This window comes from Eleutherodactylus coqui, chromosome 13 (assembly GCF_035609145.1).
Source record: "Eleutherodactylus coqui strain aEleCoq1 chromosome 13, aEleCoq1.hap1, whole genome shotgun sequence".
Classification (NCBI taxonomy): Eukaryota; Metazoa; Chordata; class Amphibia; order Anura; family Eleutherodactylidae; genus Eleutherodactylus; species Eleutherodactylus coqui.
In genome coordinates this window covers 66,017,568-66,041,952 of record NC_089849.1, presented here as the reverse complement: position 1 = coordinate 66,041,952, position 24,385 = coordinate 66,017,568, and the positions used below count along the sequence as shown (strand labels likewise).

Here is a 24,385-nt window from a genome sequence, read left to right as displayed (position 1 = left end):
CAGACCAGCAGAGAAATGTCAACATCAAGATGGTGCCTGATAATCATCAGACAGGTGGCTGCACTGCACGGAAGAGACTGCAATATACATAGGAAACCTCCAGAGTGTGACAATTAGGTCCAGGATGCAAAGATGGAAAACGTGTTTTCGCCAGACTGGTCCTTTAAGACCCTCTCTCCCTTGCTAAATGAAGTATTACACTGTTCCAATTAAAATTACGCAGTGTCTAGTGTATTTGTGTGTTGGTTCTTCCAGAAGAAGCACTCCAGCTAATTGCTAGAGGTCAGGAAGGAGTCCCCCCAAATTGATTCAGAATGTGCTTACAGAATATTCATAGTTTTTCTTTAACCAGACAACTTCATTAAAAAATGACAGGATGATGAGGATACAGATTATATCTTAGATCCAGCTCATAACGGGAGTGATTTCAATCAGACTAGTACATCAGCAATAGTTTCAGGACACTTATGAGGAGGAGTCAATCTGTAAAAAGGGTTTGGCTACTTTTGCAAAAGTTTTTGGAGTAAGCATCCCATATGCTTGGCAGATTACAAGGGGTCCCACCACCTACATCACAAGAGAACAGCGGTTATTGCCAGAACACAGCTCACATACTGGGGGAGAAATAAATCACTACATTGGAAACAACCAAGGTCCATAAAATACATACTGCAAGCCACCCTTGAAAATGAGAACTACTCTTTAAAGCTTACTCAACTTTTTGGCTACTGTAAAGGGATTTGCCTGCAGGAACCTTCATTCTTAGGGCCATGAAGTGAATTTCTGTGATACCCAATTGAGGGTCCATCTTTAGGATAGTCCATCATTGTGTGATCTGTGAGAGCACCACAGCCCCTTTACTACAGCAGCACAATGACATCAGTGGCTGTATCTGGTGATGTAGCTCAGAGGTGAACAACCTTTTGTCTCCAGGGCCCCATTACCATACTGAACAACTCCAGAGACCTGCAATAAAGTCTAAAGGGGCATCATCATCCGAGACATTTACAGTATATAAAGACATGTGTTAATATAAAACATAGGTTCCATTTTCCAGACTCCCACCCACCTAGTATGGGATCACCCTTCTCCCCCAGTCAGCATGTCAGAGGAGATCAGCATGCATGTGTGCAACTCTCCTCACTGAGGATTATGGGTATTGTAGTTCCCATGAACTACAATGGAGAGAGCAGCATGCATATACAACCCTTAGGCTGGGTTCCCACGGGACGGAAATCCCGTGGCTTGGCCGCATGATTTGCAGAGGAGAACTGCAGCTTCAAAACCCGCGACATTTCGCCGCGGGCTTTGGAGGGGTTCGGCCGCCAGCATTCCATTGCGGCTTTCTCTTCCCATAAAGAGGAGTGAGGCTGCAACGAAAATAAAAAATAATAAAAAAAATTGACATGCTGCCGCTTTCAATTCCACGGCGAATCACTGGTTCCGCCCAGGTTTTTGCAAAATCTTGTCCACATGGCGGGCTAATCCCGGATTAGGAGCCGCAGGTGGATTTGCGGCACAGAAACTCCACGGCAAATCCATCCCGTGTGAACCCAGCCTTATACTCCTTGGCTTGCCAAACAGATCATGGACTGTATTCTCCTGATATCTGGGGGACCAAGAGATAGCTGTACTTGTCTGTCAACTCCTGAACAACTCCTGAACATAAACAAGCATTTGTGTCCAGATGGCAGCACAGGATGGCATCACGGGCAGCAGTAGAAGCACTCTTGTGATATGCACTGCGGCAGGTAATGCAATCAAGTTGCCTAAATCTAAAATCTTCAGACTTTTATAAAATACATAAAAGTTCTCCTTTATTTAAAAATAAAAAGTTAATATTGGGGCGATTGCAAAGGTCATGTTATCATAATTTGCCCATTCATGATTTTTTTCCAAGTTGTTCAGAAAAGAACCCACGGTTGGTAAACTTGTTGAGAAGGAAACTATATTTCACAGATTGAGGGCTGACCTCCAGGAGCGAAGATCTGTAACCATGGAAATAATCAGAGAAGGGCACCATGTTTCTATGGTTTGTTTCCATTACACTTACAGCGATCGGATGGCACAGATGAAAATAAGCCATTATATCACTGCAGTTTACCAACTGGCCAAAGCTTTCATGGAAACCCCAGCATAAAGGCCCTTTTACATGGGACGATTATCATTCTGGTCATTCAAAAGCCCGCGCTCCCGATAATCGTGCCGTGTAGCAGCATGCAGAAACTGAATAGATGGAGGAGAATCGTCCAGTCGTTCAGTTTTAATCATGTTAAACGACACACCGCTCAGTGTAAACAGCAGTCGTTCAGTACTGCTTACAGTGAATGGAGAGGGGCGGGGGAGAGCGGGGACAGAACTCTCCTCCAGCCGCTCCGCCTCCCTGCTGTCAGCAATCCTCGCTCCTGTGTAACAGCATGGGAGCGAGTGCATGCGGGGACGAGTGTCGGGCAGCGTTTGCACGACGCTCGTTATGTGTAAAAGGGCCTTAAGACCAGATACCACCGTGACACTAAAAGAGGAGTGTGCAAGGGCCACATCATGCTTATGGCTGCCTTCAGAGGGCACATTGGGAAACTGTATAGTAAGGGCTTATTCACACAAACCAATTTTTTCGTGCGCAATACGCATTGAACAGAACCCATTGATTTCAATTACTTTGTTTACGAGTGCATCTATATTTTCACGTAATGTACATTCTCGTGAAAAAATACATGGCATGACCTATTTTGATGTGAATTACACATGGCAATAGGTCATTGCAGTGAATGGACCAACACATACACCGTGAATAGGCCCATCTGCATTTTTTTTTTGCGTGCATCAATATACAGTGTATTTGAGGACATAGATTCATACCGGTGCTGCTGAAAAACGCAGGCGTAAGCAATTTTTAGTCACACAAATACGCCATCTATTTGCGTGACCAAAATGCGGTCACTCCTGTGTGAACAAACCCAAATTGTGACCCCCCCATAGTGAAAAATGTGACCCCCCACAGTATTCCCAAAAGTGATAGCAACCTCCCCATTGGCCTTGGGCCAGGCAGGCATTCCCTTCACCTAGCCTGCAGATCCAGTCCAGTGGTGGCAGTGCAGTCTGCTGACCTCTGCCCTCGCTGTCTATAATGCGTACAGGTCAGTGCATACAGATGGCGGAGATAAGGGGGGGTTGTGTTGCTCACCTGTGTGCTAGAAGGAGAACACAATTTTACCCTGGTGTGCCCCAATGACCAACTACTTATTCACAGCACTCACCCCAAAATGGTCAACGCCAACGTCCAAACTACTCCTAAATACCCCTTAATTTTGCCTCAGATGAAAGGGGTGCATGCGGTGACATAGTTTGTGCAACCCGATTTGGCAATGTGCGAATGCATCAGATTTTATTATGCTGCCGCCTCCATCTTGGGCTATTGGGCATATTGCTACAATGCCATCATTATGCCATGTGAAGAGGAAGAAGTATTATCAATTGCCTACAACACTGGCATCTCACATGGCCAGAAGGAAAGGAACTAGGAGTAAACATCTTGCACCTATTTATAAAGTACCATGCACCATTACGGGTGCTACCACCAGGGAGCTACACTTTATTAGCGCTCACCACATTGAGGTTGAGGTGTTCACAGAAGCTTGGTCTGTAGTAGCAGTGGAGCTTGTGGGTTACATCATCTCACTACTCATCTTTATCTGATAGTTCTTGTGTTAGGATTTGACCTTACATTAATCTTGTGTCACATCGGGCATTAAGATTAGTCTGTGACTACCAATGTTTTGACGGTACGATAGTGATTTTCGGTACTGTGCGCCTGTGATTACACTCGAGGGGTGCTCAAAATGTTAACTAATGAAAGGAAATCAGCACCCTTTTGACCCCAATTACTTGGCATTGTTATCTTGATGCCTCTGACCAGCGCTGCCACTTCTTGTAGAAATAATACAGACCTTTTTCATGTGGTCTCTTTCCTTTTCTTTCTTTTGGTGGTAGATCTATTGCCCATTTTTTTTCTCTATATCTAGCTATTCCATTTACTGTGTTTCCCTGAAAATAATCCCTTCCCCAAAAATAAGCCCTACCCCCCGATTTTCAGGGCGCTTGAAATATAAGCCCCCCACCCCCAAAAGAAAAAAAAAAAAAAGCCCTAGCTACACTGAATGAAAAAAAACACCACATCAATACTTACCCCTGTGGTGTCCGAGTCCCTCGCACTGGTCTCCGGCAGACTGCCGTGTCCTCTGCACTGACATATCACTCTCTTTCTGGTGATGGGGCTTTGAATACTCTGCCTCCAGCAAGCGAGTGCTGTGATTGGATCGAGCGCCAGACAGTCAGAGCAGATGCTCGATCATTCACAGCCATTCAGTAGATAACATCACTGAATGGCTGCGATTGGTTCATCGAGCGCCAGCTCCGATTGGCTGAGAAATAGCGCTCATGATCCAATCACAGCACTTGCTTGCTGGAGGCGGAGTATTCAAAGCCCCGTCACCAGAAACATTGATATGTCAGCGCAGATGACACCGAAGTCTGACGCAGCACCGGAGACCAGAGCGAGGGACTCAGCTGCTGCGGGCCAGGTGAGTGTAACCTAACCTGCGAAAATAAGACACTGTGCCTCTTTTGGCGCAAAAATTAATATAAGACAGTGTCTTATTTGGGGGAAACTGCGGCAGTAATCATGTGACCTTGCATCTAGGGCAAAATGAGAGGCATGTAGAGGTAGTTTAGAAGTTGTGGCCACCGCCTTCCAGGGCATTTGCTTTAAGTAGGCACTTGGTTAACAGGGTACACCAGGGGTACAGCTGTCTTTGTCTTTAGTATCATGAAATAAAAAAGCCCCAAGTGGAAGCAGCTTGTGTGATGGATAAAGGATCACCTAGCAAAGTAGAAAGGAGAGTTCCCACTAACATCCTTACCAATGGCTAGAACAATAGGGCCTGTCAAATTTCTGATCAGCGCAACTATTCGGTTGAAAATCAATCTAATGTCTCAATAACTTATCAGAAGGTGTGTGAAATGACAGGAGTGAGCAACAGGAACTGGGAGATAAAAGGTATCCTAGTTTATTCATCCATTTCTAGGAGGAGGAACAGAATATACATAGTAGGGTCTCTAATAGAAAATGCTCCAGAATTGTTCTTGCATGAAAAGCAAGTAGTTACTGAAATAGGAAATTGTTCATTTGACTCAACACATTGCCACATCCATAACTTTTCTCTTCTATTAAAACTACTGAGTATTTCTTGAAAAATACCATTTTTTAAATATATTATTTTTTCTTGGAGGATGGGGGGAGGGGGTAGTGCTTAGAAACCCCCAATTTAGCTTTTTGTGTTTAATTTGTGTTTCCGCAATTCACTGTACGATACAAAAGAGGTTATTCCAGTTGCCATTTTCACTGCAGCAAAAAGAAACACGTAAAACAAAGTAAATACAAAAGCCTATACTCCCATTTACATGTAAGCACACTCATTCATCAGTTTTTCGCTGTAAGGTACCCACCGATAGCATCCCATGGGCCCTGCAACCAATCAACGCACGACAATCACATACATTGGGGGGGCAGGAGTGGGTTGAGGAGGCAAGTAACCATCGCTGTTGACTATGGCATCTAAAGGGTTTAATGCACAATGTCAGCTGCACGTAAGGCTCTTTTTCAAATGGGCTTTTTTCTCCAGTACTAGTTCAGTCTGGGGTTACATATTCTATGCAGAAAACTGCACAGGGACGCAAACTGGGATGGAACCCCTGCGTTGTGTGTGTGAGAGACGACTTTAAGAGGATTGTGAATTCAATGGCAACTACGCCTGTATTACCAAACCGGGTCGCTGCAATACAGACTTGATTGTCTGCTTCTGGTTCTGCCTGCAATGAGAGGGAGCTGCACCAGCAATATCAACCCAATACTGTGGATCGGTAAGAAGTGGCAAGCCAAAAGTGCATAATTAATAAGGCGAGTCTATTAAAGGGATATTCCGGGACTTTGCTTACTTTCCGTATCGATGGCTGTGGCCATCACTATATGATCTGTCAAGGACACGCTGCTCGGATCTCCCTCAATCAGCTGATGGTAGCTGCGCTGCAATACAAACTCGGACCACTGTTATAGTCCGCACTTTTTAGTTCCTCCGCTGACAGAGTCAGTGGCACCAGGAATCAGGTGATCAGCGAGGATCAGAGTTGGGGGTTCCTCACTGATCTATTGATTGACCTGTCAGTCATCAATAGAGAAAGTTAGCAAAGTCCTGCAATACCCCCTTGACAAGGATTCGACAGCTCGTACAGTCCCCATGAAAGTGACACCTTTTCTTAGAATTCTACGTTGTGTTGTTCCTCTGTTATCCTCCTGTAAATATATGAATAAATTCACAACTGGACGTTACCATTCTACTTGTCAATAGAGTAAGAAGATGTACCCAACTAATAAGAGGAATAGGAGAACTCATGTGTCAATTAATTCATACATTTACAGGAGGAATACCAGCAGACCACCACAAAGCGATAATATAAGTACAGCTGCCCCAGAACTGATATTTCATAAAGAGCAAATTTACCCAAAAAATTAAATCTTACAGGTCTTTTTAAATGTATTTTAAGTTTTAAATCCAGTACCCGTCTAACCCTAAAAACACGTAAGGGAAAATAGGATTTGCATGGGTGTTGCCGGTATGTTTTCCCTTTATTAAGTAGTGCTGTCCCTTTAAGCCAACAACCGATTCATCAAGATTAACGCTGATCTATGCTGAAGGTCCTAAAACTAAGATTCTATTTGTGAAAGCCATTAATAGCGTTATAGAAATGTATTCAGTATATTACTACATCGAAAACGCATCTTTCATTGCATTCTGTAGTGAAAAATCCATACTGCTAAAAACAAACACTAATAGATTTTAAGGGAAACTACAAGGATAAAAATTTCGTTTACAAAATGTGGATTAACATAATGTATCAATTTCTGATCTAAACTAAATTTTTAGCAAACTGCGGCAAACATTAATTCTCCAGCCGATCGTTACGGTAGATGTAGACAGATATTTTGCAATAGCCGGTAAGAATAAACATAGGGCCCGAAGTTCATTGTGAATGAACTGTGTAGGAAGATGGATGGCCTCGTACAGGAGGGGATGGCAGCCACACAAGCATGAAGGCTGCAGGCACCCTCACCATCCGCACACTGGCACTGAATTTCAATGAGGGCAGGGACCCCATTCTCAGCAGTGTCAGACAAGCAGGCAGCAAGATTGAAATCCAGCAGCTAGGGAACTCACAAGACATCGATATGAATGTTGAAGGAGGCAGATTCTCACTAACCTTTGGTTTTTTGTTCAGCAGCCTGAAACAAGAAAAAAAAAAGAAAGTGTTTAATTAAAAAGGTCAAAAACGCACTATGGGAAAAAGTGCAAAAGAGAAAACACGAAAGAGCACAAGAATGAGAAGAGAATGAGGGAGAATAAGAGGAAAGACCAGGAGAGAAACAGAAAAGGGAATATGGAAAAGACATAAAACATGTAAAAAGAAGAACAGACTGACAGGAGCGAGCAGGAGAGATAAAACCGTCCAGTCCAACTCAGAGGGCAGACAATGACCACTTTGCTGCTAATTGCCTCCTAGCTGCTTTATAAATTCAAGAACTTTAAACATTCACAGCATCTTGAGAGCGTTTCCCACAAATTCCTCGCAGGTCCAGGCCTCCGCCATCAGCCAAGTGGGATTTTAATTAGAGGCAAATCTTGTCACATACAATGTCCAAAAAGAAAATACTCTGACCTTTTTCTGGGCACCTTCCTTCTTCTTCTTTTCTTCCTGCTTTTTCTTTTTCTTTTCTTCCATCAAATGTTCCTCTTTTTGAGTCTCTGGCTCTATGTCCCTGAGAAGAGAAAAATATAATTGTACATCTACCATGAAGAGCAAAGGCCATACAACTGCTTTAATAGGTATATTAAAAGGGATTACACTCATACCCATGAGACTGAGCTCATGTGAATAGGGAAGCACAAAAAAGTTCTTACAAGAGTTATTACTTTACAAATATCATTTTAAGTATTTAAAATGCCACTTTTTCCCCATTTATTTGGTAACTAGACCCCAGAATACACCTTTTTTTTATTTTACAGAAAAAAAAAATCCCGCGCCTAAAAAGAGTTATTGTTTTGATGCAAAACTCGGCATGCAGTTACATCTCAGGCAGATAGACAAATGGAGAGTTGTGGCATGATTAGATGAACGGTGAGGTCCTAAAAGAGGTTTCACCCTTGGCTTATAAAGGCTCCCAGAGGCTCCTTGTGGGTAGTGACCTCACTTTCCCACTTGTGTAGAGCTTGTTGACCACTAGACGCCTCTGACGCAATCAGAGATTTAACGCGGTTAACAAAGTCTGAGAGGGGGCATTATTGGGATGCGAGAAGTTGATGGTTGTGTAGACGAACTACCCACGACCTGGACCGTTCGGACCAGATTGTTAGGAGGTGCTGGGACCAGTGGATGCGTGATTGCACACAGGCGACCGGGCGCAGGGTGCCCTTGACAGACCACCAGTAGAGAGGATTACACCACCGATACAGGCCCCCATGTATGTCAGAACCATTTTTCAGGCACATTGATATCCACCATCACCAGTGTTTTCAATAGTGTCATGAATGACAAAAATGGACTGCTACGGATTGAAAACGGGTTGTCTTCAGCGACGAATCCAGAGGAAAGGTTTGGCCACTGTTGACGGGCGTGTTTGTGTCTGGAGACCTAGGGGTGAGCGTCTTAATCCTGCTTTTGCTGTGGAGCAGCACACTACCCCAACTGCTGGTGTGCTGGTCTGGGGAACCATCACAGACGACAGTCGGTCACCTCTACCGTAGTAGTGGTACGGGGGACAATGACAGCTCAGCAATACGTTAAGTACATCCTGCAGCCAGATTTCTTGTCAATAGAATATGACTAGGACCTTCTGGGACACCAACTTCAACAGCCTATGGGTTTACGTGATCTGGAAGCTCAGTTACAACAAATGTGGACCGATATGCCAACAAGATACCATATAGAACCTGTATGCCTCCATGCCCCGCATATCACATCTTGTATCCAAGCTAGAGGGGGTACAACAGGCTAATGGAGCCTCCATGCTCACCCGTATCAGATCATGTACCCAAGCTGGAGGCGGCCCAACAGGGTACTAGAGCCTTCATGCCCACCCGTATCACATCATGTATCCAAGCTAGAGGCGGCCCAACAGGGTACTAGAGCCTTCATGCCTGTCCGTATCACATCTTGTATCCAAGCTAGAGGCGGCCCAACAGGGTACTAGAGCCTTCATGCTCGCCCGTATCACATCTTGTATCCAAGCTAGAGGCGGCCCAACAGGGTACTAGAGCCTCCATGCCCACCCGTATCATATCATGTATCCAAGCTAGAGGCGGCCCAACAGGGTACTAGCGCCTCCATGCCCACCCGTATCACATCATGTATCCAAGCTAGAGGCGGCCCAACAGGGTACTAGAGCCTTCATGCCTGTCCGTTTCACATCTTGTATCCAAGCTAGAGGCGGCCCAACAGGGTACTAGAGCCTTCATGCTCGCCCGTATCACATCTTGTATCCAAGCTAGAGGCAGCCCAACAGGGTACTAGAGCCTCCATGCCCACCCGTATCATATCATGTATCCAAGCTAGAGGCGGCCCAACAGGGTACTAGAGCCTCCATGCCCACCCGTATCATATCATGTATCCAAGCTAGAGGCGGCCCAACAGAGTACTAGCGCCTCCATGCCCACCCGTATCACACATCATGTATCCAAGCTAGAGACGACCCAACAGGGTACTAGAGCCTCCTTCAAGTGTTCAGTTTTCCACAATAAATTCTCCTTTTGCTCTGATATTGTGATCACTTACTTATATCAGTGTTATAATCACACAGAGAAAGTTTCATTTAAACAACTACTTCTAGAGGAGGGATAGTTTCTTTTTTGCCAATCAGTGTATATAATTTAGCTATGGTTACTTAGGTTAGTATTCCATTCCATCTCATCTGCAACCTCCTGAAGGCCTCATCCTCGGGGGTATCATGTGATCTGTGTTGTGAGCTCATTCTGACGAGCTAAGATTTACTTGGCTTTATGTGTTCTCAAAAAGGTCAGTTTTTCATAACTCCTGTGTGATGGACCCTACCACGCAAGCTCTTTAGAGGGGGGGGGACACAACACTCCTAATCACAATTACTGAATAGAGGCTCTCGTCACACAGCTATAATGAATATTTCAGCTTCATGACTGTATACTTAGCATCTGTAGCTTATTTTGACAAGTATAAAGGCTAGTGATAATTACAGTGTCCTCCCAGCAGACACAGATGGCACAAGCTCTAGCTGCTCATGAAGTGCTGATGCAAATGGGTCTGAAAAATCACAGAAAAGTGAAAGAGAAAGCAAGGGAGAAATCTCAATATCAAGATGGTGCCTGTTAAGCATCAGACAGGATGCTGCACTGCATGAAGTAACTGCAATACACATAGGAGACCTAAGAGTGAGGTCGGCAATCATGTGAGGGGGCTAGGGATGGAAAAATGTGTTCTTGCTGGAGTGGCCCTTTTGGACTGCAACAATGCATACTGGTAAAGTGTTGTGACATTTTAGAGCAGTTTGACACTTTGCCTTTTAAGAATGTTAGATATATGATGTATGCATGTAAAGAGAACTTGCCACCGAGATTTAACACCCAGATCAAATATATTAAGTGTAAATCCCCATACTAAGCCTCAGATCCCCAATCGTGTGTAAAGGAGCCTTTGTACCTCTCCAATGTGTCCCTGAAGATTCCCTGTGCAGCATGGTAATGAGCAGAGATGAGTCCGCGGAGCATTATTGACTACAGAGAAATCTGGCACTCTCCTGCCAGTCACAGTTACCCGCACTGTGCAGGCGCATTCAGCGCACCATTTGGCAAATATCCGTGCCCACAAGTCCCCCTCTGGCTTCATTGTAGAACTACACATCAGGCTGGTGTGATGACGTTACACCAAGGATTTTGGGCGAGATCAGGAGGATGCTTGGGGCATGTGTCAATCGGATGGGAAGCAGATGCAACTGGCTTATTTATCCGAATGGGGCTTGCAGAAATTCACACACATGCAGCAGAAAACGCCAATCAGATGTACCCGGTCCACTACCAAATATTCCAGTCTTAGGCCACTTTCACATGGTCGAGAAACTCACGCGACGCACAAATCTTACGCAAATTTGAACCCCATTCTTTTGAATGGAGTCATATACATGAGCAATGAATTCCCTCGGAACGCATCGCCCATTGATTCCAATGGGACCTTTAATGCATCGCATGGTTCTTGCATGCGAGGTCTCCCATTGAAATTAATGGGAAACACTGTGATCCTCCATTGTGTGTGAAACTCACAGGAGGATCGAAATGTCACAGATGCAATGAGATTTGACTGTAGTCTCACATCCGCGGGTAAGACGCACATTCAGGAGCGCGGTATTGGGCTGAGTTTCTCGGCCCGATATCTTGCTTGCCCGTGTGGAGGTAGTCTTACATGTGTAAAAGAGAAATTTTGCAAGGTACTTGTTCTTTTTTTGCATGCGATTTCCATAGTAACTTGGGTTAGTCAAGGGTAACCCTTGCACGGCATGCGAGCGCGATCTGTTTTTTTGAACTCTCCCATAGAATATAATGAGCGATTCAATAGAACATGCAGCGATTTTTCAAACCATCCAATCGGAGTGAAAAAAAAATTGCATGTGCGAATTAAAACATGCAGGTTCTTTTTCTGTACAAGTTCTGCCCATTTCGGACACTGACCGATCTTGCACAACCTTAAAATTAACCATGGACCTGCAAACGCTTCAGACTGTACCATGAGGTCTTAAAGGGAGCTCATGACGAAAAAAAAAATAAATATCGCTATGGAGATGCTGCTGCCTGCCAGACGTCTCCTGCAGGAGAATTGTAGCACTACATGGCGGTTATACAGACGAGTAGCCATCCATATAATAGATGAACCACTGAAGTGTGCCGGAGCTACAGCCGCTTGTTGCTGAAGGGGATCCAGAGCGGGACGCTCCCTGACATATGGACAGAGGTTGTCCTGAAGGGGTCCTGGAATTTAATTAAACGGTAAGAACAATGGTGTGCAACTTTTAATTACCCAATACATCCCAGCCAGGTCTTTGGAGGGACCAGCGGAGGCGACAAAGGCATAGCTGTCTGACATATGAGCCACTGTCTATAGGAAGGACTATACACGGTCCTAGGAACATCTGTGTGGATTATATGTGCCGTCTGTGGGTTTCCTCTGTGTACTCCGGTTTCCTCCCACACTGCATCTACGTGCTTGAGAGAGGGGATTCGGCATATGAAGCTCACTACAGTGATGGCAGTGTATGCAGTGATGTACAATATGTTAGCAGTATAGAAGATACATAAATAAGCAATCAGCCATCTCCGGCAAATGGGAAAGCATTAAAATCAATCTGCAGCATTTTAGAAAACCCAATGAAGCCAGAGCTACACTGCAATCTGTGCCGTGCCAAAGGACAAGTCCTCCTGTGGCATTTAGTAACCAGGTATACGGTGCATATTGCATTGAAGCCAATTCTATGCAACTTGTAATTTTGCAACATTTTAGGGATTAAAGCATAATATGTAACATGGCGATATGAAAAAAAAAAAAAAAAAAAACGCATCAGCCGCACATCATGAGTAGAGTCATGTGGTACACCGCCCCACAATGCTTTTGTTGTCTTTGCTTCTAATAAAGGGTAAGAAATAAGTTGCACCTTCTGCAACCCTCCAGAGCAATCAGCAGACTACAGTGCAGTATATGGGGAATCCAATCTGGGCAGCGAGCCATAAAAATGCCATAAGGCCGCTCAAATAGCTTTCTCCTGCTCTCAAAGGTACTTCGTGCTTGTAAACCAGCACAGAAAGAGCCAGCCTCCTAATCCCAGCCCTCGCTACAATCCAAATACTAGCTGCTTATGGACGGATACTGGATTCTCAGTCCTGCAATGTGCTTTATCCACGCAATCAGATTAGCAGGCCTAGACAAATCTTAGCCGGGTCTAGGAGTCAGTAACGCACACAGTAGGGCCAAGGCCGGGCAACCACATTCAGGAATCCACTCTATGAAGGTTCCTACAAATGCTTGTTTACACTTCGCTGTGTAAACGGGGCAGAGAAACAGACAAGCAAATGCTCCATTTGCTGGCTTATGACATCTTTTATGGGGCCAGAAAAATCACTTGTCAGCAGCGCACCCAGTGTTAAATGGGGGAAGTGCAGCTGACAATACTGACAGTGTCTGGGTGGGGGCACGACTAACAATACTCCGGCCCCCTCACAGTTTGTATCGACCTACGTGAAGGCCCCTTAAAATGAGTTCCAATCAACTTGTATCTCATTGAACATCGCTTGCTGAAATTGGCCTGTATAAAAAGGGCATAACTAAAAAGTATTGGACCATTAGGCATCTTGTTTGAGGGTTTAATTACAGCACGTTCTCCTACAGGCAAAAATTCCATGTATGAACAGGGGAAGCTTTTGGTAGAAACTCATTCATATTCCCTCCATTGGTAATGTCCCATTTTAAAAATGACCTGTATATATCAAGTAAATACTACAACAGTGGCCCTGCAGACAACCCCCTATAGAGGAACAGCAATTATTGCAATTTTATATCTTCTCGTTTGTCTTTTTGGGGCACTAGAGTCCAAAAATTAAAAAAAAAATAAAAAGTTACAATTTTCGATGCAAAGCTGAATTTAAAAAAAAAAAAAAAAAAAAAAGGAAATAGAAATTGGGTATACCGACATCCACCCACCCAATGTGGGCCAAAAGGACACTCTCCTGGCCACCGCTGGGCAAATGACAGCCTATGGATACATTTGACATATACTTTGGGGGCTGCCTTAGTGGTCAATAGCAGAAAATAAAAATCCAGAGATAGGGAGACAATGCAGCACATTACAAAGACTTCTGGGAAAATACGTCCCATGCACCGTGCTGGACTACAGTGTCCACTGGATTCTGTAACATCCAGTGCCGAGTTGTCAGAGTCTTCGTGCCTCATCTGGTTCTCATCTTCTGTCCTGGAATCTCATCAAACCGTTCAATAATCCAGCTGCGCCATTGTTAACATGCTGACTGGGGATAAGAGTCGCCCCATGTACTAGAAGAAAAAACAGTTACCCCATTGTTACCCAAAGTGCTTCTCTGTATACTGAACACCTCAAAATCTGCGTATGAAGACTCTTCCAACCCCTCAATACCCGGAGGCCAAAACCATCCACTCCGGTGTAAAGACAGTGGCTTCCAAAGAGCAAGAAATGTAAAGCTGGCATCACTAAATAGCTGTCGTCCATTAACGGATGGCAAGATGTCGCAACGCAAACATGGTTGTCGACAAGCTGGTGGACAACATCCTTTCAGCAACTACAGACGGAGGGTGTATTCAGGCAGGGCGGTTTTAAAAATCTACTTAGGAAAAAAATATAATAAAATTGGCATTAAGCTCAAGTGAGAGTTCAGAGAGTTCATACGCAAAGGAATGAGTGCGAATACTCCACCACGAAAATCCACACCAAGATCAAAGCCCACGCCATTGGTGCGTATTTTGACATGGATCCTGGCGAGCATTAGCACAAAAACCTGCTGCAGATCTTGGTACGGAACCGACCCAATTCCGCCACGTGGGCTCGGCTCAGGGTTTCCATCTCTCTGCTCCATTTTTGGAGGAAAGAAACCAAAATAAAAAAGATCAGTTTGATTTTGTCAAATTCGTCAATTTCAACAGCTTCTGTTCGCTTCCATTCCGTCACATTTCAGTTGTTTTAGAACAGAAAAGTAATGCTGCAGACTGCGCTATTTTCCCAGTAAAAATAAAAAAAAAATAAAAATAAAACCTCAATTTGAAACTCCATTGAAGTCAATAGAAAAAAAAAAATCCATTTTATTTCAGTTTCGCTCTTCAAAAAAAATGGAGCGTAGAGACTGAAACCCTGAACTGAGCCCCAATGCAGGTGTGAAAACAGCCTCACTTTTCTAAAAAGTGGAGGGGGCTTTGTGCGGTTACTTGCCCAGTTTCTCGGGTCTGTATGACACTGTTACATGGCTCCTAACATAGACTGCTTACAGGGAAAGACAAGCATTGCTAGTTTGGTATTGTTAGACTACCAATGCACGTTACCTATTCTCTGATTTGCCAAGGCTGCTCACGTGATCAGTGCTGACCAATCAGAGAGCAGTGGGCATTGGGCAATTCAAAAATTGCAGCTGCCAACTTGTAAAACTGGACCCATAAGCAGCAGACTGGAGAGCTGTCAAAGTTTACAGATATTCCCCATCCGGTCCAAGGACAGAATTTTGTACTGAGCCCAAAGGGTCAATCAAACAAAAGCAGACTGATAAAAGGAGGGTGTCCATGTTGTAGAATTATTTATTTTCCCACCAGTATATATCCATCTGCTCAGCTCTTCCTGCTCCATCATATGTTGCTTGTAGCTTGGAGGGCATTTTCAATGTGATGAGGCTTCTATGGGCACAATGTACTTATGGAATAAAAGCATGAAAGTGGTTCACTACAGTAAAGTCCTACAAACTAGTCCGTACTACCATGTAGCTTCTAGACCCTCATCAGAACGCCTGACATTATACAAGTCGTCTTAGGAGCATCATCCCTGTTCACATTGGGCCCTGCCTTCTTGAGTTGGAACAAGGATTCGCTCTGTAGGATGGTTGTGGCTTCCTCTGTGAAAAACAGCTGTCTGCCATTGGTTCCAGGAGCAGCGATGAGACAACTCCTTAATACACTGATGTATTTACGCAAGATGCAGAGAATTGTACTCCTTGATTGCAATGGGTTTGTTCTCATTTCCTTTTTGTGCATGCGCAAAAAAATTATCTGTAGCAATTACACATCAAAGGGTCCCATTGAAGTCTATGGGGAGTGTGCAAATGCACACGCAATATTGCTCAAAACCGCTGGGAAAAGAACACATCTGGACCTCATTAGGCTAAATAGCCTTTTAAATCCCATGGGCAGGGGGGCTCCCATGCCCTGCAAGCATAAATAGTACAGTAATGGTCAATGGGGTCCATTCTGCACCAACTTTGTAGCGCTGATCAATGCATTGAGTGGCGTTTTCAGCAAAGACACCGCAGGAATGACAGGGGAGGCAAATATAAGACCGCTTTCAGACAGCCGCGAAAAGTCACACGAGATTTGTGAGTTACAAGACACACCAATATGAACCCTATTCTTTTGAATGGGGTCATATACATGAGTGATTTATCCCCGCATCACGGCATGTCTTATCTTTGGGTGTTCCCTCGGAAGGCATCACCCATTGTTTTCAATGGGGCAGGCAAAGTGTAGTACGAGGTGCACACAAGTGCAAAGCGAGGTTTCCTATTGAAAACAATGGGAAATACTTGCTGATCCCGTCTGCTGGGCCGACGGATCGCTGCTTCCCTGAAGTGATGTGAGGCGTCTTTGACACAGTGGGGAAATCGCATGTTGGTGAGCACGATATCGCATTCTCCTTGGGAAATTAGCTTAACACTTACATCCCCAGACTCCACGGGTCACCTACTTTCAGCCAGTAGGTCAAGCTTATAGGGCTAGAAGTAGGCGTAGGATTCCCTTAAAGCGCCCAACAAGCGTCCCAACGATTATCACTACTATGTTTTCGCACAAAAGCGATAATCCATGAACGGAGGCAGAACAGGCCAGTCACTACTCCTGATCACCCACCTCCATTCAGTAAACAAGCAGTCATTCCTACAGAGGCCAATCATCATTTGCCTTTTATGCCTGCCTAACCTGAACGACGCGCAAATTATTGTTTAGTTGCCGCCAGCATTTACACCAAAGGATTGTTCAGATCCTCACGAGCCAGCGAGAATCTAACCCATGATTGTTCAGTGTGAAAGGTCCCTTTTAGAGATGAGCGAACCTACTCGGCCACGCCCCTTTTTCGCCCGAGCACCGCGATTTTCGAGTACTTCCGTACTCGGGCGAAAAGCTTCGGGGGCGCCGTGGGTGAGTGGGGGGTTGCAGCGGGGAGTGGGGGGGGAAGAGGGAGAGAGAGAGGGCTCCCCCCTGTTCCCCGCTGCTACCCCCGCTCCGCCACACCTCCCCCCGCTCCCCGAATCTTTTCACCCGAGTACGGAAGTACTCGAAAATCGCGGTGCTCGATCGAGTAATTACTCGAAACGAGTAGGTTCGCTCATCTCTAGTCCCTTTCCCTGACTAGGTTATAACAGGACTGAGGGCTCATTCAATGAGGCACAAATACGCCACGTAATACGCAGTGAACAGGATCCACTGATTTATTCAAAGTGCATATTTTTGCACAAAACAAAACACATCATGCCCTGCTTTGGTGCAGATTACGCACTACAAGAGCTCATATTAAAAATCAATTGCCCACTGAAATCAACGGGGTCATTGATTTAAGGAGAACAAGAAAAAAAAAAAACATCAAAGAATATGCATATTTCAGTCGCATAAACGGCTCTGAAATACGCACCCATGTGAATGAGCCCCAAGTCAGAACTGATGCACTGAATAAGTGGTTTCCTGTGAACCCCGTTTCATCATACAGGTCATTACCCGCCTGCTCACGCTGTATGTCTGCAGGTGAAAGGATGACAACATTTCCTAATCTTTCATTCTACAATAAATTAGCTGTCTTTGCTGAAGCTGGAATATCTTACCTACGGCCAGCTATACACATTAGGCCGGCTGCACGCCACCATGTCGGATTCTGCATGCAGGAGCCTGAAGTGAAATCTGACCCTGTGCCTGGCCGGCATCCGGGTATACCTGGCATTCTTTTTCTGTACTGCGGATGGTCCACATGGCGAGCCGTCAGACATGCGCAGTTCAGTTTTTGGCTTTTTTTTTTTTTTAAATCCCTGCTTTTCCTGCGTCATCGCTAGGTGATGACGCGGATATACACGACCTTTCACAATATCATTGCGGAAGGGCTGCGGGTTGGACAGCTTCCATTGACTTCAATGGAAGCAGTCTGTGCGGAACCCGCACTGAAGAAGAGCATGCTGCGATTTTTCTTCTGCGAGCGGAAAAAGCAATCGATTTCCACCCGTATGGAGTAAAAAACACTTTTCCGTAGCATGCTACGGGCAGCATTTGCTGCAGAATCCAGAGGCAGACCCCCACTACAGATAACGCGATGCAAATCCAGCCGTGTGCAGCCGCCCTTAAGCTTGCTTTAGACACAACGATTATCGCTCAAAAAATCTTTTGCATGCTTTTTTTTACAGCGCAAGGTGATCGCTCAAACGTTGAGCGATCACCTTGCGCTCCAAGTGGGGGATACAGAAGACAAGTGGGGCCGCTTGTCTTCTGCAGCCAGCTGTCCCCCACTCGGAGCGCCCGGCTGTTATACAACCGAGCACTCCGAGTGGGGTATGCAGAAGACAGGTGGGGCCGCTTGTCTTCTGCAGCCAGCTGTCCCCCACTCGGAGCGCCCGGCTGTTATACAACCGAGCACTCCGAGTGGGGTATGCAGAAGACAAGCGGGCCGCTTGTCTTCTGCATTCAGCTGTTCTCTGCTCAGAGTGCCTGACTGTTATACAGCAGTTGTTCCCCGCCCGCAGAAACGGCTGTTATATAGGCAAGCGCTTCAAGCGGGGGATGCAGAAGACCAGCGGGGCCGCTTGTCTTCTGCAACCAGCTGTCCACCTCAAAGAGCGCCCGGCTGTTATACAACCGAGCTCTATGAGCGGGGAATGAAGAACACAGCTGTGTTCCTCATAACCCGCCTGTCTTCAGGGAGCGGGATACAGCGGAAAAACAGTATCAACTATGTCCCGCTGTGAATTCCTGATAACGAATCACTGATCCTTCAGCATACTGAAAGATGAGCGATCAGCGACGGCTTAACGAAAACCGTACAATGTCAGCGCACACAACGATTATCGCTCAACAGATGGCTGAGCGAAAATCATTGTGTCTAAAAGGGCCTTTAGTCATATATTGGCCAATCCCACCTATTGTCTAATGTGTGGGGGGAAGCCTACTGACCTTCCCACAATGATAGATGTTGGGGGAGATGAGCATAGGACAAGTTGCAATTCATCAATTTTTGGGGTTTTCAAGGAGATAAGCTGCTGCTAGAAGCGTTTGCCAACAGACTTCACAACTGAACCCAGCATGTAAGTGTATGGGAGGTTTGGCTGAGATGGCACAAACCACACCGCTAATGAAAAGCTCTCTCGCCAAGACCTACATGAAGCGGAGAGCTGCGTCTCACAGCAGATCTCAGTAACCAAGTCCTCCCATAGTAAATACTACAACTACCCCGAGATCCATTAATGCTGCGGACAGGCGCTCCGTTTTCATGTGCATCCGCAAAAGGCTGAAAGAAACACAACATCCCTATAAACATTTGTCAGCCTTAATTACTGAAAGTGGCCTCCAACAGACTACCACATCAGACATGGAATCAATTAGGTTAACAACAACACAAAGCACAAACTACTATTATTCCTAAAGTTCTGCGTCCAAACCAGGAAGGGAGGACTGACTGTGTCCAAGCCAAAGTCTATACTGCAGCCAAAGCGGATGCAGCAGATTGATTCAGCCAGCAACAGTGTATAAAGTATGAGGCCCAAAGCTTGGGAGAGATCGCGATCTACAGCCCTGCCTGTCAGTATAGGTTGTAAGCCCGCTGAACCGCCCGGGGGTTGTAGGGTAGCTGCAAGGATCACAAACTGGCTCATGACAAGCCTTTCACTACAGAGAGAGGACTAGACCGTAAAATACATCAAGAGGGGTTATGCCAAGATATAAAGTTGTACCCAGGGGCACAAGGGCCCCGCATGAAAGAAAGCGCACAAAATGGTCAAGTACGAGCACCTTGCAGTTTCCAGCGCTCCCAGTGAAATGAACGAAGCAGCAACGCACATGCGCAACCTCCGCTTCATTCATGCTGGCACCTTCGGGACCCCCATTCTCGGGATCGTAGGGGTACTACCGGTCCGCCCCACTGTGATCAGAGAGTTATCCCCTATCCACAGGATAAGGGAGGACGTTACATCTCAACACAGGAACTACCTGGTTTGTTCCATCCCCACATCCCAAAAGCCACAATACTGAAAACTAACTGAAAGTCAATGGAGAGTCCAGCAGAACAGGACATATTTCTAAGAGCATCTTGCGCCCCTTTCTTCTAGCTGGGGGGGTCCCTGGCCAGATTCCCACAGGTGGTCTAGTCTCCTATGACATCTCAGGCACCCACATCCTTGGGATTAGTTAATTCTTGAGGAACTACTGTACTAGAGTGAATTATCCTCTGACCCCCCTCCCCCCTCAATACAAATAGAGGAGATTTATCATAAACGCAAAGTGGAGAAGCTCTTACAGCAACCAATCAGATCCCTTCTTTTATTTTCAAGCATGCTTCTGAAAGAGGTTGAATCTGATTGGTTGCTATGGGAAAGCTCTGCTGTTCCTTTGGTTACATTTTCGGCATAGGTTTCCAGTGCCAGTTCCTGATAAGTAGCTGACGTCTTATGCCGGCTCAGTCATAGACCGAGCGGAGATTCTTCATGTAGTCAGTGATAGATTTACCAGCAGGCAGACGAGGGTCACTTATTGCATTGGGGCGAGACGAGTACAGACCTCACCTGCCCCTAGTTTATACTTAAAAAGGACACCGCTCAGTACCTGCGAACAAACTCTACAAACTAGGAAGTTTTCCGTCGGGGTGGGGGATCATGAAAAGCAGGAGACAAACACCCAAAAGACGCAGAATTAATCATGCAATTACAAGAGCGATCCGTCAGATTATATTAATCTGATTTTTCAATTAGGTTCAAAAATGATTATAATGAAGAGCACAGGTCACATTGGAAGATCACGGCTAGAGTGAAATCTACGCCACCCTTACCCCGTCACGCCAATCCATTCAGTGCGGGTTTATGTGAGAGTACAATGCCCATTAACCTTTAACCCAATAATGCTGGGATTAAGATCCAAACAGTCACATCCCCCGCAGACACCACAGATAAACCATCCGGGGAGGGCGGATCTTAGAGGGGGAGCTCCTACATGGACATACAGGTCTATACGGCATCTTTAAGGAGCATTAGGAGGTAATATACTCATTCCGGCACAACATTTACATTAGGATTTACAAAAACGATGCAGTGATGAACGGCTGGGGGGGGGGGGGGGGGGAGGAAAAAAAAAGTTCTCTTCTCACAATCCCTGTTGTTAGAGGAGTCCCATCACTATTAACTGGTGGATCAGGCGGACAGTAATCCGCGAGGAAACCCGGCAGCAAGTGCTCAGTTTTTCTCCAACCACCGCAGGGAAAATGTAGCATGGCTTCTCCATGTTGTATGGACAGGACCTCTAGAGGACCGCTGTCCACCCCAGCCAGAAGATAAAGGGGTCCTGGACATGGCTCACAATTCCCTAATAGTATATGTAAAAATGGATTTGCTAAACTGGACTTTCCCTTTAAGTAGAGAACTACTACGGGTGAAGTTATAGAAAAATAGTACTGAAATATTCTGTCTACATGTCGGGTCCTCCAGGCAGCAGCTCTTTGTAAGCACTCTGAGGAAAGGGACCTTCACACGGGCCGAATAATTGCCTGAAAGAGCCAACTCAAATGGCCACCAACAGGGGGCGGGCAATACACAAAAAATAGCCACTGGTTGGTCAAAAGTCATCTAACGTGACATCAACAACTAGCAAGCACATCAGCATGGAGATGCCCTTATGAATGACATCTCATCAGACAACTAACGAACGCCTGTAATCTGGACGCTCGTTGGTTCGTGCGACACCTTCAGGGACAGCGGTGTCCGCGACTGAATCAAGAATCACCATCAGGCCATCAGAACATAGATTTTCTATACCACAATGCAGACAGAAAGCCGTCTGCAATCTTGTGGCCACCGGAAAAACATTGACACAGTAGGAAATGTGCTACTTTCTCTGGAGCGCAGCAGTTACATTGTAGCGGGAGGTTGTTTCTGCAGCACAGGAGCACACAGCAAATACGGAATGAGGGGCGTACTTGCAGCCTCCTGATTGGCTGGAATCGGCACACGTGATGGGGCGGAGCCAGAACGCAGCTGCTGCCGGACCGAGCCGAAGGGAAAAGACCCTTCTGCACAAGCGCGTCTAATTGGGCGATTAGACGCTGAAATTAGACGGAGACGGGGACGCCAGCGCAGGGAAGGTAAGTGAATAACTTCTGTATGGCTCATATTTAATGCACCATGTATATTACAAAGTGCATTAATATGGCCATACAGAAGTGCTTAACCCCACTTGCTGCCGCGAGACAACCCCTTTAAGATTGTAACAAACGCAACGGGCGACAACAAATGGTCGGAAGGAACGCAATACGTATTCGATTTTTGCACTGTTTAAGGGGAAACCGGCGCCAATCCCAACAATATCATTAACGATTTTTGTAAAAAAGAAAAATGGTCGTGGCGTCTGTAGTGACTACACACAAACAGGGCGACTGTACTACAACCCCCATCCTGATCACCCCGTGACCCCGCAGTGACTACAACCCCCATCCTGCACACCCAGTGACCCCGCAGTGCCCACTGTCCATATCCTGCACACCCAGTGACCCTGCAGTGACTGTACTACAGCCCCCATCCTGCACACCCAGTGATCCTGCAGGACCCACTGTCCCCATAGTGCGCACAACCCCCATTCTGCACACCCAGGGACCCCCCGAGTGCCCACTGTCCATATCCTGCACACCCGGTGGCCCTGCAGTTACAGTACTATAACCCCCATTCTCCAGACCCGGTGACCCTGCACTGCCCCCATCCTTCACATCCGGTGACCCTGCACTGACTGCATTACTACACCCATCCTGCACACCCGGTAACCCCGCAATGACTGCACTACTACCCCCATCCTGCATACTCAGTGACCCCACATGTCCACTGCCCCCATCCTGCACACCCGATGACCCCGCAGTGACTATACTACTACGCCCACCTGCACACCCAGTGACCCCGCAGTGCCCACTACCCCCATCCTGCACACCCGATGACCCCACAGTGACTGTACTACTGCCGCCATCCTGCACACCCGGTGACCCCGCAGTGCCCACTGCCCCCTATCCTGCACACCCGGTGACCCCGCAGTTCCCACTGCCCCCATCCTGCACACCCGGTGACCCCGCAGTGCCCACTGCCCCCATCCTGCACACCCGGTGACCCCCCCCCAGTGCCCACTGCCCCCATCCTGCACACCCGGTGACCCCGCAGTGCCCACTGCCCCCATCCTGCACACCCGATGACCCCCCAGTGCCCACTGCCCCCATCCTGCACACCCGATGACCCCCCAGTGCCCACCGCCCCCATCCTCCGGTACCTGCTCTCCTCTCCCCCCGGCTCCTGCTGGCAGTGTTGGTACCGGAGGCGGCTCGTCCACCGACTCCCTCCTGTCACTCGCCGGCTGCTGTACCGTCAGTCTCAGAGGACACAGGCGGCTGATGAGGCGGCGGCTCCGGGGACACCGGGCAGTCTCCAGGGAGGCAGGACGGGCGGGGAGCGGCGCCAGGACACGGACTGTCTTGGGCTCGGATGGTGACAGGGAGTGCGCGCCTCTCCCCCGGGACACGGCCAGGCTCCCTCCACAGGGCGCTGTCACCTCCTCCAGGGGTGTGCGGGGCCCGGCGGCGCACAGGGGGGAGGGCTTCCTCTCCGGGAAGGGCGGCAGCTGCTCGCTCTTCTCCTCGGCTCCTCTTCCCTCCTCAGAGCGCTCGCGCGGTTCCGCTGACGGGAGGCAGAAAACGGGCAGCCGCGGCCATTTTGTTGGTAACTGACAAGAAGCCAAGAGAGGGGGCGCGGCCACGCAAATGAGTTGCTGGGCTGCCAGGTCGTTCTAAGCGTTCATTGGGTGGAAGGTTCTCAGTGGGGCGTGTCTTCGTCGCTGACTCCATGCTAGAGCCTGAGGAGGCGTGTCCGGATGATTGACAAGTACAGTCAGAATGTGGGCGGTGACGAGAGAGGAGGTTGTGAAGTGGGGACTGTTCGGCGCCTCCCAATTCCCGCCTAAAAAAGGGCGGGCTCTGGGGTTGTTTATGTTTTTTTCCAGTTGACAGCTTTAACAGATGGCGCAGCGCGCATGCGCATAACAATTCAGCGAGGGAGGGGGGAATGAAAGCTCATCACTGGAAGAATTGGACCGCCGACGTCTAATAAAGCTGGCCGCAGACTTGGGCGTCTAATAGGGTCTCAAATGAGAAGCGAGTTTGTAACAACCCATCATAGTTGAGCTGTTGGTAGTAACCAATCACAATTGACCTAACAGTCTAAATGTCATGTGGAAACTGGTTGTAAATGAGTTGAATGAGTGATCCTGGGCTTTG

General features: G+C 46.9%; 1 protein-coding gene across 3 annotated transcripts in view; it reads right to left on the bottom strand.

Moving 5' to 3' along the window:
- TNRC6C (trinucleotide repeat containing adaptor 6C) overlaps window positions 1-23,824 on the bottom strand; it is a 108,162-nt gene extending 84,338 nt beyond the window's left edge. For all 3 annotated transcript variants that reach the window (XM_066587460.1, XM_066587461.1, XM_066587462.1), the window contains exons 1-3: window positions 23,386-23,824; window positions 7,771-7,870; window positions 7,315-7,336 (exon numbers count right to left, since the gene is read on the bottom strand). In XM_066587460.1, coding sequence (XP_066443557.1) covers window positions 7,315-7,336; window positions 7,771-7,833 — 85 coding nt within the window. In that variant the 5' untranslated portion in view covers window positions 7,834-7,870; window positions 23,386-23,824. The remainder of the gene's footprint in view (window positions 1-7,314; window positions 7,337-7,770; window positions 7,871-23,385) is intronic.
- Window positions 23,825-24,385: the final 561 nt, after the last annotated feature.